This window comes from Corella eumyota, chromosome 4, assembly GCF_963082875.1.
Source record: "Corella eumyota chromosome 4, kaCorEumy4.1, whole genome shotgun sequence".
In the NCBI taxonomy this organism is placed as follows: domain Eukaryota; kingdom Metazoa; phylum Chordata; class Ascidiacea; order Phlebobranchia; family Corellidae; genus Corella; species Corella eumyota.
This window is the reverse complement of record NC_137493.1, coordinates 16743499-16759498: the sequence shown is the minus strand read 5'-3', so window position 1 is coordinate 16759498 and position 16000 is coordinate 16743499. Positions and strand designations below refer to the sequence as shown.

The window sequence follows — 16000 nt, the reverse complement described above, 5'->3', positions numbered from 1 at the left end:
GGTTTTAAGGTTAAACAATTTCTTAATTAATATTATTTAAAAATGGAGAATACGACAGAGAAGAATTATTTACCTTATATTGCTGCTGTGGTAGTTGGAGGCCTTCTAATATTTCTTTACAAGATTTTATTCAGCAAATCTCCAAAAGAAGAAGAAAGTAAAATTATAAAGTTACCCTAAAGTTTAATTTAAAAAAAAATTAATATTTTTAATTAAAATACTGTCATTTTTTAGCATTTGACTTTGAATTTTAACCACTTTTTAAAATACATTTTTTGTTTTAGTATAAATACTTTTATAACTATTTTTTTTATTTAATTTAGATGAACAAACTACTGAAGAGAATTTAAATGGGACAACAAAACAAAGTAGCAAGAAAGCCCCAAAGTCTGTTTCTCATTTAAAGAAGAACAAGAAGACTCAATCAAATTTTACTGACCCTCTTCTATGCACAACACTTAAGGTTCACAACATTGTTAAATTATAATAATTGGGCACCATACAAGCTGTAATATTTGTTGTTTTGTGGTTGCAACTCGCAATTAATATTTGCTCGTGATAATTTTCCCACGCACCACAAACTGCATTTTTACTTATCTTATAAACCTAAAACTGGACATCTATATCTAACTTATTGTTAATGCTTTTAATAACATACATATAACCTATTATATCTCTATATTAATCGTAATGTTTTTTTAGTTTTTAAACTAGTAATTTACTATTAATATGGTCACAATATAGAATAAATGTTACATAAAGTGGGACTTATATAGGTGTTGTGTTATATACACAATGTTATTAAAAAACTCTCTGCATAATGGTTTAAGTTTGTGCACTTTAAAGATACATAAGCTTATAAATAATAAATGCATTTTGATAATCTTAATCAATCTATGTTACAAATCTTAAATATTTATTTTGTCAGGGACATGGAGGAAATGTACTTGGATTGGATATGAGCATAAATGGAAAATATTTGGCAACGTGTTCGGAGGATCGAACGGTTCGTTTGTGGTCTGTGAAAGATTTCGGAAAAGGAAATCAAAGTTTTCGGGTCAACGTCGAACTTGATCATGCTAAACAAGCTAGGTTCAGTCCCGATTCAAGGTAAATACTTTTTTAAAAGTAGCAACTTTTTTGGTAAATTAAAAAAAATACAAAATAAAAAAACTAAAGTTATTTTTTTTACAATGTATATATATAGGGCCTACTTTGTATTTTTTGATTTATTTAATATTTTAGAGCTTTTATTGCTGGGTTAGCTGTAGATAATACAGTGAGAGTTTTTAGACTTGGAAAGAAGGAAGATAACACCCCAACTGCTACCCCAGTTGAACAAGACTTTCCAAAGTATAACAAGTAAGTAAAACACTAATATCTATGTACAAAATAAATAAACTGCCATTTGTGGTGCCTGGGTTTATTATTATGGACAAATATTAGTTGAGAGTTGCAACCTTATTTTAATAAATAAAATACTGACCCAAGATGGCTTTTCTATTTGTGGATGTAACTGGTATTTGGCTTGACAAAAGATGCCTATAAATATACTGGGTTAATTTGATTAAAATTTAAAAGAATTAAATCCAACTTATTTTAAATCCATTCTATCTAATATAATTATATTTATTTCTTTAAATTTATTTGATCACATACACTTGCTATATAACTTTATATTTATAATTTTGTAAACTTATATAAATTTTAGAGCTGATTTATTGAACATTGGAGTTGGTGCTTCAGCTTCAGGAGGAAGTTATGTGATGACAGCTTACAAAGATACAACCATAATCATTAGGGATCTTAAAGGGGAACCATTACACACCATAAACACCAACCAGGGAAACAACAACCATGCTTTGGTGTCACCATGTGGAAGGTCATTATATTTTTTATATTTTATTATTCTTAGTGTGGGAAGGTCAACTTCACGACCTAAACATAGAGTAACATCAGTTACTCCGACCCAGTCTCAAGTTGTCTGTGGCAGTTTGGGATATTATAGATTATAATTGCCCGATAATTATGCTGCTGATTAAGTGCTGGCTCAGCAGGAGTTCATACCGTTTAAAGTGCCATACTTAAGGGCGCTACAGCATGAGATCAGTGGGGATTGAACCATGAACCTCATGTGTTAATGCCAAGTGTTTTGACCACTACACATAGTGCACGTTGCTTCACTAAATTAATCAAAAATTATTTTTTTACCATAAACCACATAATTGCATTCTGATGTAGAGGATTAAGTTAAAACATCCTTAATTTTTACCAGGTTTGTGGCAAGTAGTGGTTGGACTCCAGGTGTAAAGGTATGGGCTGTAAAGTTCACAAGAAGTGGAGAATATCAGGAAGTAACTCGAGCTTTTGAGTTGAAAGGTCACACCTCTTCTGTTTGGTCGTTTGCATTCAATTTTGACTCAACAAGGTGATTATAAAGATTGTTGTTATATTTCAGTTAAACTGGTGGCATGGTGATATTAGGAAAGGCACTATAAACTGTATTGATTATAAGGCAATTATAGCGATTGGTTTGATCCCCACTGCTTTCATGCTGTAGCACCTCTATAAACAATATGAACTTCTGTCAAACTAAAAACCAATTAACAGATTAATTATCAGGCAATTATAATTAACAATATTTCAAAATGTTTAAGTCAACTTAGAACTTGGTCTAGGTATCGAATGTTACTCTATGTTTATGCTGTTAAGTTGGCTGTCTTACATTAAAGATAATAAAATACGAAAAGGACTATTTAAAAAAAAAGTGCTAAATGCTTTTAAAATTGGTCTAAAAACCACGATTTTTTTGCATTCTTTAAAACTTTTAACCATAATTTTTTAACAGGATGGTAAGTGTGTCAAAAGATGGGACTTGGAGATATTACGACACTCAGGTTGAGTACGATAAACAACAAGAACCTTATCTTATATCATCTGGAGAGTTTAATGTTTGTGGGTTGTCTCCGGTGGAGAATAATTGTCTGGTTGCTCTGTCACCGGATGGTAGAGTTGTTGCTGTTGCTAGTTTGAACAATATCACCACATTTTCAACAGCTACTGGTAAGTTATGTTGGTATTTATTGTTTTATATGGTTGTGGTAATAAAGTTTTTTTAAATAATTGAATGGCAGCATGGTGTAGTGGTTAGAACACTTGGCATCATACAGGAGGTTATAGGTTTGATCCGTACTGCTTTCATGTTTTATTGGCTGCGTAATAATCTTATCTTATTCCCATATTTTCTTAACTGTAAAAATGTTAATTTTATGGACTGATTTTTTGGTATCTTATAGTGCCTTGAATGTGTTAAATTTAATTAATAAAATGTAAAAAAATTTTGGAATTCTTGTGCTTTCTTGTTTCAGAAAAAACTCTTTTACTTTACAGTCTTTGCTAATTCTCGCTTGTACTTTACGATCCTATTTTTTTCTGAAAACCATAAAGCACAAGAGATCCCCTTTTTGTATAAATTAATTTTTACTGAATTTCTTATTTTTTTGAATTTTAGGTAAAGTTGAAAATGAATTTAAGGAAGTTCACATCGAAATAATATCAGCGATAAGTTTTGATATTGCTGGAAAATATATTCTATCATCTGGTGATAGGTAAATATTAAAATTCTATTTTTATAAAGTTGTTAAATTAGCACAAATTATAGATCAGTTTTTACAAGTTTAAAAATTCGGTAAATTATTGATGATACCTATTATCAAACTACTATTATTTTAAACATTACTATTAAAGGATTGGGTGATAATAATCACTTTTGTAAATATTGCCAAACTGTAATACACTACAGTGTGCTAGCATTTTGGTCAGGGCTTTTATAAAGCTTTTTAAACCAAACATATTAAATAAAATAGTGATAAAATTGCCCTAAATTCCAATATCTTTTGTTCTTAACTACACTGATGGTTACAATTTTTACTACACATTTTTATGCCATTAAAACCCAAAGAATAAAAATTGTAAATGTCCTAATTTCCATTCTCTCTTCTTCTTAACTACATTGATGGCCCCTAAACTGAACATATTAAATCTCTATCCAGACATGTACGGGTTTTCCATAATATTCTTGGATATAAAGAAACAATCCGAGATTTGGAGGAAAAAATTAGAGATTTACCTTCTGCTTCAGCTTCTCGAGATCGAATTTCTAAACAAATTCAAACTGCTAAAGCTTCTTTAAAAGCGATTTTGTCCATCAAAGAATAAAATCTTTACTATTTATGGTTTATAATAGCATTTTGTTGTTTAATATGCTATTCTAGCTGCTTAAGCATCTACATAGGCCCTTATGTCTATCAAAAATAAGTTTAACATAAGTTTATGTCCAAATAAGTGCTGTTATTATGAGCTAATATATTTGTGTTTTTGTTAAATCCTTCTATTTGTTGTATTTGTTACATATGCCTATGTTAAGGCCATGGATTTGATAAGTTTAATAAGTTAATGTTTTTTAATTGTTTATGTTAGAGCCTAGGTTATGTAGTTTTGTGATTGGAATATTTTAAATTATGTAGCGGTAGTTTGGTGATTTTTTTAGCGTGCAATAATAATAAATGAAGTTTAAATTTAACTTAGTTTTTTCAGACTCTAGATAGAAATTTAAATAGTCTATAAAGCCTTAGTTTTACATTACCCCAGCATTTACTAACACATGTATACCTACTACTTTATAATATCCTATATGCCTATTATAATTATAAACGTTGAATTATTAGGTTTTGATAGTTAATAAACTTAGTGTTGGGTCTTTAAATTTTATTTTGGGTCGTTTAAATTTAGTTTTGGGTCTTTAAAATTTAGTTTTGGGTAAGCTTAAAAAAGTATCTACTAGTATTTTAAATAACAATGCTGTATATTACGCTTTAAGTGGTATTGTACACTAGATAGTTAGTTAAACATTATGATCATTTTATTACGAAAAAAAAATGTTTTTAATAAACGAAAAATACGAGCTAGATTATACAGAATTAAGTTGAACTTAGAAGTTAGTAAGCACATGATAATAAATTGTAATTTACCCTTTATATATCAATATAGGTAATATTAAATATTCGGATAGTTTAAGAAGAAAAAAACAATTTTTAGTACGTCCACAAGAGCACTTATAAATGAAACAGTAAAAGTGTGTTAGTTATAATAGAAAAACTACATCTTTTTATCTTTAAAGTACGTATTTTTCTCTTAAAATGTTTAAATAATTCATTTTTGTACGATCGACAATTTAGTGTTTAGTTCTCTTATAATGTCATTCGCATTATCAAGATCCGCGCGGAGGCGCTCGTTATCACATTTTAATTTGCTGTTATCCTCCCAAAGAGTTTTATGAAGCGAGGTTTTTGAGGTTGGGTAAAGAAAAGTGGTCTCTGGCGTTCTTTCGATAAACACTGGGGTAACTGGGGCCGATGTGGTCCCCGACATAAAAGTAGTACAACTACACCCACTATCTCTACGCTCAGTAAGACCAAGGGCGCTATCTACCGACGCAAGACCGGCAGGAACTCTAGCCACTGTGTTAGGAGGGTAAGAAAACGAAGTCATTTTCCCGTTTTCTATCTCGTTTGAAGGCTCTTGGTAGTCTGAAGATGAGTTAGTACGATCTGATTCTTCGTTAATATCATCACCAGTACTGTTAAGCCTGGCTTGAATGTCTTTGTGTGTTGGTGTTGTTGCTTTTCCATATAAAAACGAACTTACTGGGGATGCTGTATCTGATTGAATTAACTCATCCCCACTGCCATCTTGCGGCCACGCGGGTTCGTTCACACTTGTCCTGGTGGCGCTGTGGTTCATAATCCGCTTCGCTGAGGTCCGTTTCTTTAACATTATTTGCATTTTTTTCTGTAAAGAGACTTTACCGAAGTCGTTGTGGCTTAAAACCGGCGACGACGTTTTTCTTGTCGGTGGTGGCGTCCTTGAGCTCTGTTTTCCTCTTTTTGAATCTGACACGATGATCTTTGACCTTTGTTTGATGACGTCAGCTGCCGCAAATGACGTAGATCGTTTCATGAAAGTTGTTTTCTCGGGTTTATCTTCGAACGTTTCGTCTTCTAAGGTTAAAGACGATGCGGTCGTGTTTAAAAAATCTAAAAAAAAAATGAATTAATTAAATAAATAAAATATTAATTAATTAATTATCAGGTTTATATTTCTTAATGTTGCCAATATTATAAACTATTTTAACTAACATTAGGTTTGTTTTCCATATGTATGTTAAGACCATACAATCCCTTTTTATAAAATTATTATTTATGATTCTTGGTTTGACTACTACATTATATGGCGTTAAGTTTTAATCACGTGATATTAGTTTAATTTAATATATATAGATATATAATGCAGCTGAGTAAATGATATATATAAAGATGTATGTCCAATTTATAGGCCTTTAAAATAAATAAAACTGCTGTCTGTAATTCGCAGATGAATTATCCCTGACAAATATTAGTTGGGAGTTGCAACTATATTACAACAAATAAAATGCCAACCATAGGGTGGGCTATCGACCAGTGTTTATAAAAATGATAAATTTATGAGGATCTACCTCCGTTAATGTCTGATTCGGAGGAGATTGAGGTCTTCTCTCGGATCTGCGCCATCTTCTTTGGAGTTTTGTGACTTGCTCTGGTCTTACATTCTAACACGATTCTATCCTTGCAGTGTTTATGACAATTTATACCACAATCTGATAAAACAATAAAAAGTTGGTCAAATCTTAAATATTTGCAGACTAACATCTTTTATATAGTAAACACTAAAGAGGCAAAGATTAAATAAAAAATTTCACTAGTTTTTATCACATTTTAAAATAATTTTATCTTAATAGGATAAGGCTGTTATAAATATTTAGTAATGGTATAACATATAAGGCAACGTAAATCGTATTTAATTAAAAATAATTTTGTTAAACTTACCTTTACATTTCCAACCTTGCTTTACCAAACCCCACAACTAAAAAAGAAATAAAATATATAAGTATAAAGAGTATACAAAAAATAAGCAGCTTAAACATGGTTTTAAGTAACGGTATAAGGCATAACTAAGTAGTTGGCTTTTATAGAGTTATAGTTATTTTTAAATCCATTTTTCTAATTATTTTGGCTTACAATTTATTTTAAATACTATAAATATGAACTTACTAATTTCTGGCATTCCTCGCAAAAAGTTGGATGAAAATATGAGGTTTCCACAAAGTTATGTTTAAATCCTTTACAGAATTCGTTTCTTCTCGTGGCACTTATTTTCAAAAAGTAATCCAGCATTTCGGACATACTAATTCGTCCATCTCTGTACAATAAAATAATATTTTAAAAGATAAATATGGTGATTTATATAACATTAACTGGTAAACAGTTAGGCAGACAATTGGTTTTAGTTCACAAGGTGCTTTGTTCGATTCCCACTGCTGGCATGCTGTAGCGGCTTTAAGTTGGGCGATATAAACGGTTTAAACTTCTGCCGAGTCTTTACTTAATCAGCAGTTTAGTTATCGGGCAAATAGAATCTATAATATCCCAAACTGTCAAAGTCAACTCGAGACTGGGTCGGAGTAACTGATGTTATTTTATGTTTAAGTCGCGCATTCCACTTTCCCACCTTAAGTATAAATAAATAAATAAATAACAAGTTTAACTTACTGGTCCTTGTCTACTGTACTAAAGGTGGCCATGCCTGGAAAATTTTTGATGAAAAAATTAAATTCATTCTCAGAAATAAAACCGTCCGAATTTTCATCATAAGCCTTAAACACCGACTGTAAACATAAAAGTAAAAACTTTACAAAAAGCTACAAATTAAGAATAGTTCAAGTTTAATACTGTTTTAAATTAAAAATAAACTAGCTGACAAGTAGATTTTCTTCTCAAGGATAAACTAAATGAGGCCGTGGGTTCGATCCCCGCTGCTCTCATGCTGTAGCGCCCTTGAGTAAGGCGCTATAAACGATATAAACTCCTGCTTAGCCAGCACTTAATCAGCAGCGTAATTATCGGGCAATTATAATCAATAATATCTCAAACTGCAAAAGTTAAATTAAGACTAAGTCGGGGTAAAAAAATGTTACTCTACGTTAAGGTCGCTAAGTGCCTCGTTGAGGATAAATAAAAATAATCAAATATTATAATATTAACGTACCGTGACCATGGCCGTGACGTGTTGTTTTATTGTCTCATTATCGAGATGGCAAGTATACTTCGCGAACTCTCCGAACCCCATGTTCATTATAGGAATAGGAGACGACTGAAAATAATGAAATGCATTATTCATAAGTGTTTATGACGTCATATGACGTCAGAAGCGGTGTCAATGACCTTAGTTTAATATCGTGGGCGGAAAAATGTCAAATTAAAAGATAGGTGCTTTATTTTTAAAATTTAAAATTAACGCAAAAAGGATTAATGGCATACCACCGAAAACTGTTTAACCGAGTATACGTTTTACCGAAAACAATATGCCCGAAAACGCCATTTTACCGAACTATGATACATTTCTGTCTCCTTTATTCTTACCCTTTTCTATATAATACCATTTAGTTTAAATTTTTAATTAACCTCATTTTTAACTTGCCTCAGGGACATATTTTATGGCCCTCAGCTTATCCTAAGCCCTTCTTCCAAAAAAATGACTTAAATTCCCCCCCCCCACCCCCAAAAAAAATGACATACATTCTTCCAAAAATGGCCTAAATTTCCTCAAAATTACCCAAATTTCGGTTTTAAAGTCGTTTTCAAGAATAATGGCTGATATTAAACTAAAATAACATAAAAAAACGTTTTAAAATATCTAGGTTTTAACCTAGGGTTTTGTTGTTTACTAATATTTATTTTCATTAATTTATATTCATTTAAGTTTTGACTTACCGCGCCCGAAATACTTGCTTTGATCTCACGAGGTTCAAGGGAAACAGAAAGTTGGTAAATTTCCTCCTCGCTGTAATATAAATATAAGGAAACTCGCAACGTGTTCACTAAGTCCCGGTTGACGTCATAAGGAAAAGGGGATTTTTGGAGTTCGGTTAATTCCTGAAAATTTAAATAAAATATTTAGTTTAGTCGTCGAGTGAGTGCAATGGTTAAGACGCATGAAAAACACTAGTAGAGGTCCCAGGTTCGATCCCCAGTGATCTTAAGCTGTAAGGCCCTTTAGTAAGGTGCTATAAAAGGTATAAATTTCTGCTGATCCAGCATTTAATCAATAATTTTTTAATCAATAATTCTTTTTTAATTTTTTAATCAATAATTTTAATCAAACATTTAATCAATAATTCAATAATTATCGGGCAATTATAATCAATAATATCTCAAACTGCTTACGTCAATTTGTGACTGGGTCGGGGTCACTGATGTTACCTTATGTTTAGGTCACGAAGTCAACCTTTTTTAAGAAGAATAACAAATCTTTAATAAGCAATCGAAAAAGTTGGTTGTTTACTATAGACTGCATACTTAAAGTAAACACAATTAAGACCCAAAGTCCGATAGCCATATATAGTTAAAAATCGAATTGTTAAAATTAAATAGAGTTTCGGTCAAAATTTATTATTGTTTCATGGTTTTGATTAAGTATAGAATTTAGTATAATATTAAATTTCACTTCAGTTTACAATTCGTTACAAAAACTTATCGAAACTGAATTATTTTCTATATGCCTAATATAGAAGTAAAATTAAATTTTTAATATTTTATCCAAATAATATAAAATATAAAATTTGATAAAATATGAATTCTAGTTAACTTTACCTTAAATATTCCACCAATCAGCATCATCTTTCGTACGTTAATTAACCCATCTCCTACTCTGTCAGGTAGTGCAGTATGTAAAGCAATCAGATCTTTCATTAAAATACCTCTGAAAAATATAAAAAATAATAAAATTTGATTTAAATTTTATTTTTAAAGCAAGTTTTATATTGAAAAAAAAGGCAAAATTAAAAATGGGAAAACATATAAAATTTGTTACAGAACTTATGTAATAACAAAACAAATAGCTTTTTAAAAATAATAAAAATTGAATTTTATACTATATTAACTCTAAGAAATTCCAATTAAGGTTCTATATAAGTTTGTGAGTAAACACAGTTTTACTTACATAACTGGAATTTTAAATTCGTTTGTAATTTGTGCGTATGCTCTTCTGTATCCACAATAATTTGATTTCGAATCTAGTAGCTCAACTAAATCTTCTAAAGTCTAAAAAAAATATAAAAACATAAAAATTTAAACAAATATTTTATAGTTTTTATAAATATACCGAGTTTTCTCTTAAAATAAAAAAACAATTTAAAAACGTTTTTGACAAAATTTTAGGTAGTAACTTTTTATACTTAAATAGATAATATAAATGTTGAAGATTTAAAGTGTTTACCTTCAAGGTATCTTTCGGTACAGCAGCCATAGTTTTTTTCATTCTTGAAATGACGGTATGAGTCAGGGCCCCAACTACAGCCATTAAAGTGTTAAAATTTTTCATCTCCTGCAATTTCTAAACAAAAAAATTGTCTCAAATAAAAATAAATATATTAAAGCTTAGTCGGCTGTATTCAATTTTGGGACCTTCGCAATAAAAAAAATGCTAAATTATTGTAGGCAAATATTAGTTGCGATTTAGGACTATGTTAATAACTAGTTTATATACATTACAGCAAATGGTAAAAACTTGTACCCTAATGTAATTAATAGCCTTATGTTTTATTAAGTTAGGGTAACATTTTTTGAAGTATTTTTAGGCTATCTGTAAACGCCAGGCTCAAGGGCCAAAAGGGACAATGCTACGGCTTAAACCAAAAACCTTTCGGCTCATAATTTAATGTCATAACCGATATACTACACTACCTGACTATTATAAACCTACCTTCGCAATTTCCACGAATTTAACGATAGCAACCGCACGTTCTTGTGGGTTGTGATGATCTAATACCATGCATTGAACCCAGTGTGTTATGTTATTGAACAAAACAATTGCTCGTTCCAATCTTAAGTTGTCTTTTATTGAACCATGCATAGCATAGTTGTGAAAATCAGATAACTACAAAAATAAAATATTTAAACCTTTTACAAAGTAGTTTAATTAATATATAATAAAGCTTAGTGGACAAAATAGTATAAGTATTATTTCATTTACAATTCTAAGGCCTTTTAAATACTAAAACAACGGCCTTTTGTGCAGGCAAATATTAGTTAAGAATTGTGACCATATTATTACAACAAATAAAATGCAGCTAGTTGGGCAAAAAAGACCTAATAAGCCTTTCAAGTATTAAAAATCTGCCATTGTAGTACCTGGGTAAATTATCACTGGCTTATATTGGTTGAGCCCACAACAAAATATGTTTGATGCAGTTTGTTTAAATGCAGACGGGATATATTCCAATAAACATAAATATTAAAATCAGCATTTTTCAAACTTTTTTCTTACTGTTAATCTTCTGAAACTTTTGTATTCCAAATACGACATGTGGATTGCGATCTCTTCTGCCCTCAAGTGGTTGAAAACCAGGGATACCTTTCTTCTTTTTCGGTTCAACTGATTCGGACGAACCGACATCTGCGCTGGCGTCATCCACTTATAAGAAACCCTGAATATGACGTCATAATTTAACCAAAACGTCATCATTTTATGGCCTTATTTTTAAAACAATATTGATATATACTTGACATATGAACGTTATTTATAATAGGTAACCCATTTACAATGACGTCACAGGGTAAATATTACGTCACAATAACTATAGTGATATCGATTTGTTTATCAGCTTTAGATAATTTATGTTTAGAAACTGATTTCTTTTTAAATAATAAAATAAACAAGAAAATAAGCCCCGCCTACTTGTTGGTAGGGTCGATGATTGACGTGTCGATCTCCTGGTCACGTGACGCGAAGTCTTGAAGTGCTTGCAAGGCTCGAACTAGTTTTAAATCAAGGTCGAATAAATGTGGAGATTCGTTTAACCAACATCTTTAAAAAAAAACAAAGTTATAAAGTTTAAATTTTATAAAAAAAAACAAGTTTTTTAGTAAATGTAATCAAAATAAGTTAAACTGTTGAAAAATGCAAACTTTTAAAGGTTTAAAATTAATTCAAAATACAAAGGTTTTTAGTAAATGTAATCAAAATAGATAAAATTGTTAAAAAATACCAACTTTTGCAGGTTTAAAATTAATAAAAGTACGAAGTTTTATAAAAAATAGATTAAGTTATAAATGTAACATCTTTTGTTTTATAAAAAATAGGTGAAATTGCTAAAAAATTCACAGTTTCTTTAGGTATATTAAGTTTTAAATTTAGATTGAAAAAGAGCCCATACCTTATAGCATAAAACATTTTCTTCTGTTGTTCTATGTTATTTGATTCTTCTTTATACGTAAACACAAGAAAAATTCGGTTAAGGAAAAATCAAAAATTGAATTAATGTTGTTATTATTAATTACGTAATTATTCAATATTAAAAGCTATAATAAGCTCTTAAAAGTGGGTAAAAATAGTGCAAGTACATAACTATTATGAAGAGGATATTAATACTATGGCAGTTTATTGGAAAATAGTTACAAAAAATATATTATTAACTAGTGACATAATTTGCAAATTCGTAGAATTAAAGTCCTGGTATTTTCCTAATATTTGCGGGAAACACGTATCACGTGACCAACACTATGACATAACAATGCCCTGGGAATTTTCAACTTTATGATGAGCACCTTTATAGTTTTAACATAAGCTAAAAAATTTGGAATTTTTGATTGTTTTTAATAATATCACGTAGCGTTGTATTACGCACGTTGGATTAAAGGTCGAATTTTGCAAGGTTTTAGGATTACCTAACCTTCATTTAAAGCATTACTAACAGTTTCTTGTGGCCGAAAGGTTAAGCAACTAATGGGGTCAAAGGTTTTTTTAATCTTGTACAGCTTGGGACTGGGTTGGTTTATTTATTATTATTTTTTTATTTTGTTAACTGATTTTCTTAAATTAAGAATTCAAAAATTTAGTATTTTTAAGAACTCAGTTAGCTCGGAAAATATTGGCTTAGTTGATGACGTCATTTCCTGGTTTTTATTTTGTAGGAAATCGATCCCACTCGACTGAAACTAAGTGAACAATCGCAGGCGAACCTACGTAATAATAGGATCAAAACAAAACAATATTTTGATTATTCTCGAAAAGTAAAGTTCCTTAAAAATCCTCTAACCTAGTCTCAAGTTGTACAAGTTTTATACAATATTTAAAAGTACTTATACTTACTTTACGTCAAATTTAACCACAAAAACTACGTTTTACAAGTTCAAGATATTATATTAAGGCATTACACATGTTTTACTATAATTAAAACCTAAAAATTTAAAAAAAAATCCGAGTTTTGGGTTTTAAGTTATAATTAGTTAAGTTGAAAAGGATATAATTGTGTGAATAAGACCATCAGTTGCTCAGATGTCATAAACCATAGATGTGTTAAATACAAAATTCGTGGAAAATTTTTGTTGTTGGAATTCCCGTCGATGTCTGTAAACAATTTTAAAATCAATAAAAAATTTTGCTTGTTGTCCATACGTCAAAAATTTACGCGAAATTGTTTAATTTAAATCATAAATTGAACCCCTAAATTTTCAAGGGGATTGTATTAGATTTTTCCTTATAAAAAAGGTTTTAAAATCATATTTTTAAACCTTTCTTAAATTATACTATAGTCCATAGCCCGCCATGCGATCAGGATTTTAATTGTTGCAATATGGATGCAACTCTTAACTAATATTTGCCCTCAATAAGTTACCTATGCACCACAAATGGCAGTTTGCATTATTTTGTAGGCTTATTAATTAAACATACAAATATATGTATGTAATACTAAGCTTTATTATATATATTTTTACAGAAGTTGCAGTGTGCTTAACCGGTCATGGCGTCAGAATCTAGGCCGAAAGGTTTTGGGTTCGAGCCGCACCAATGCCACACTATTCACCCTTGAGCCCGGCGTTTACAGATAGCTTATACACGTCCAAAACCGCACACCATTACCCGATAAAAAAATAAAAAACCTATCCCCTTAACAGAAGATGAAAAAAAAAACATAATTACCGAAGCAATCGGCGCATTTTCGGACCAAATTTTCTACGCTCGCTGGGCTTTCATCTTTACTCGCTGAACTAGGTGACAATGACGTAGTTGAGTTACTACTGACATCACTCTGCTGACGTAACATCGCGAGAGAGGGGCGGGTTCGTACTGAAAGTGGGTCTTTGCGACTCGGGACGGATGCAGTTTTTCCGCCGACTTTTACTCCTAAACTGGAGGCGAATTTCTTTAAACGATCCCGATCTTTTCTCTTCAATTCCGGAGTGAGGGGAAGACTTAATCTTCTTGGATTACTCTGTCTTCTTTGGAACGCCTCGAGGGAGGATAACTCCTTCCCGGGTTCGTAGGATTCGGGCGAGGATTGGATCGGTTCCGGAGTCTGTGCGGGGGTAATCCGGGCACGTTCTGGCACACTTTCGGGCCTTGTGATTAATCGTGGTCTAGTTCGGGGGTCGACCTAGAAAAGTCAAATTTAATTACTTTTCAAACTTGTGTTTAAAAACATAACAAAATAATAAACCCCAAAATTTATTGGCCTATTTTGCCCTAGATTTACCCCTAACAGATAAGGGGTGAAGTGTTAAATAAAGACGGGGTCAATAACAATAAAAAAATCCCCAATTGACTTAGACTCACCCCTAATTTACCCTTAAAAATTGAGGGGTGAAAAAGTGATATACCAACTTATAGTTAAACATAAAATGGGGTCCTTAAAAATCCCCTAATTGGCCCAAACTAACCGAAACAGACGACGATCGAAATAAATTCTCCTGACCCCTGTTACCACGGGTTTTTTTAACGGAATGCGAACGACGACGACCCCCAGTGTTGAAAATATTCCAACCGGTCGGCATTTTTTAAATATTTCAACAATTTACAAAAATAAAATTATTTATATCTGGATATAGGAAAAACTTAAGTTTATATAACTCTTAATATTTTCATATGTATATAAGCCTTAATAACTTCTTAAATGTGGGTTTTTACTGCTGTATATTGGTACAAAACATCCATTTTTTAACACTTAAACTGTCTTTTTGTTCTAGAAATGCTTAAGTATAAAACCATATGCATTATTGATATACAACCCTGCTATTGAGACTATCCAAAACTAACTACAACTATTTAAAATAAGGTTTCTAATACCTTAATATCATGTGAGTTAAATCAACTATATACAATAGATATTAATTATTCCCCTTATAATAAATAATACCTTGTGATTTAAACAATATTAGCGCAATTTTTAACCTTTAAAACCTAGCATGTTGCAAGACTGTTTACTCTGTTAATGGTTCAGTTGTGTCAACACATCAGACAGCTCTATCTTAATCTAACTTGCCCACAATACTGACGCCCACTTTTTCTAAAGTCACGGAAGTTAGACAGCAAGCGTCACTTTTACACAAGCCACTATCTAGTAAGCTGTCAATCAAATTAAAACTTTACTATATTCATTTTAGCTCGATTTTAAGGATTTTTTGCAAAATTTCAACTAATATTTCAATATTTTAGCAATACATTTTATAAATATATATTTAATTTTAAATTCTGATCGTTTTGAAGTCATTTATATGTCCCAATTTATTTACTATATTCAATTTAGCTTAATTTTAAGCATTTTTTTGCAAAATTTCGACTAATATTTCAATGTTTTAGCAATGGATTTTATGAATATATATTATCAAATAAATATCTGACTGTTTTTAAGCCATTTATATAACTTTGTAGCCGTTTCCTTGTATTTAAAAACTACTAAATCCTCATAAACAATAGCCCTATTTAGAAGTTATATTAATACACTTTTAAACCCATTCAATTTAGTATTAATTAGAATTGATCCAATAATAACACCTAATAGTTCATTATATTTAAATAAATACTACGTCCATAGCTAGCTAGAACTTATTTTTTTCGTATGAACGCA

General features: G+C 30.7%; 2 protein-coding genes across 2 annotated transcripts; one reads left to right on the top strand and one right to left on the bottom strand.

The window, feature by feature from the left end:
- Window positions 1-4: 4 nt before the first annotated feature.
- Window positions 5-4574, top strand: LOC145750121 (transducin beta-like protein 2). Its single transcript, XM_082566068.1, has 9 exons — window positions 5-157; window positions 324-463; window positions 929-1110; window positions 1246-1362; window positions 1712-1882; window positions 2276-2428; window positions 2849-3063; window positions 3512-3608; window positions 4053-4574. The coding sequence occupies exons 1-9, from the start codon at window positions 43-45 to the stop codon at window positions 4216-4218; spliced, it is 1356 nt and encodes a 451-aa protein (XP_082422194.1). The 5' UTR covers window positions 5-42; the 3' UTR covers window positions 4219-4574.
- A 335-nt stretch (window positions 4575-4909) lies between these two features.
- Window positions 4910-14951, bottom strand: LOC145749752 (RAS guanyl-releasing protein 2-B-like). Its single transcript, XM_082565606.1, has 17 exons — window positions 14814-14951; window positions 14077-14530; window positions 13401-13503; window positions 12311-12367; window positions 11833-11961; window positions 11422-11581; window positions 10858-11031; window positions 10372-10488; window positions 10096-10196; window positions 9747-9855; window positions 8868-9029; window positions 8143-8247; window positions 7647-7762; window positions 7149-7296; window positions 6924-6960; window positions 6554-6694; window positions 4910-6095 (listed from the first exon to the last, which is right to left on the bottom strand). The coding sequence occupies exons 1-17, from the start codon at window positions 14925-14927 to the stop codon at window positions 5212-5214; spliced, it is 3111 nt and encodes a 1036-aa protein (XP_082421732.1). The 5' UTR covers window positions 14928-14951; the 3' UTR covers window positions 4910-5211.
- Between the last annotated feature and the right edge of the window lie 1049 nt (window positions 14952-16000).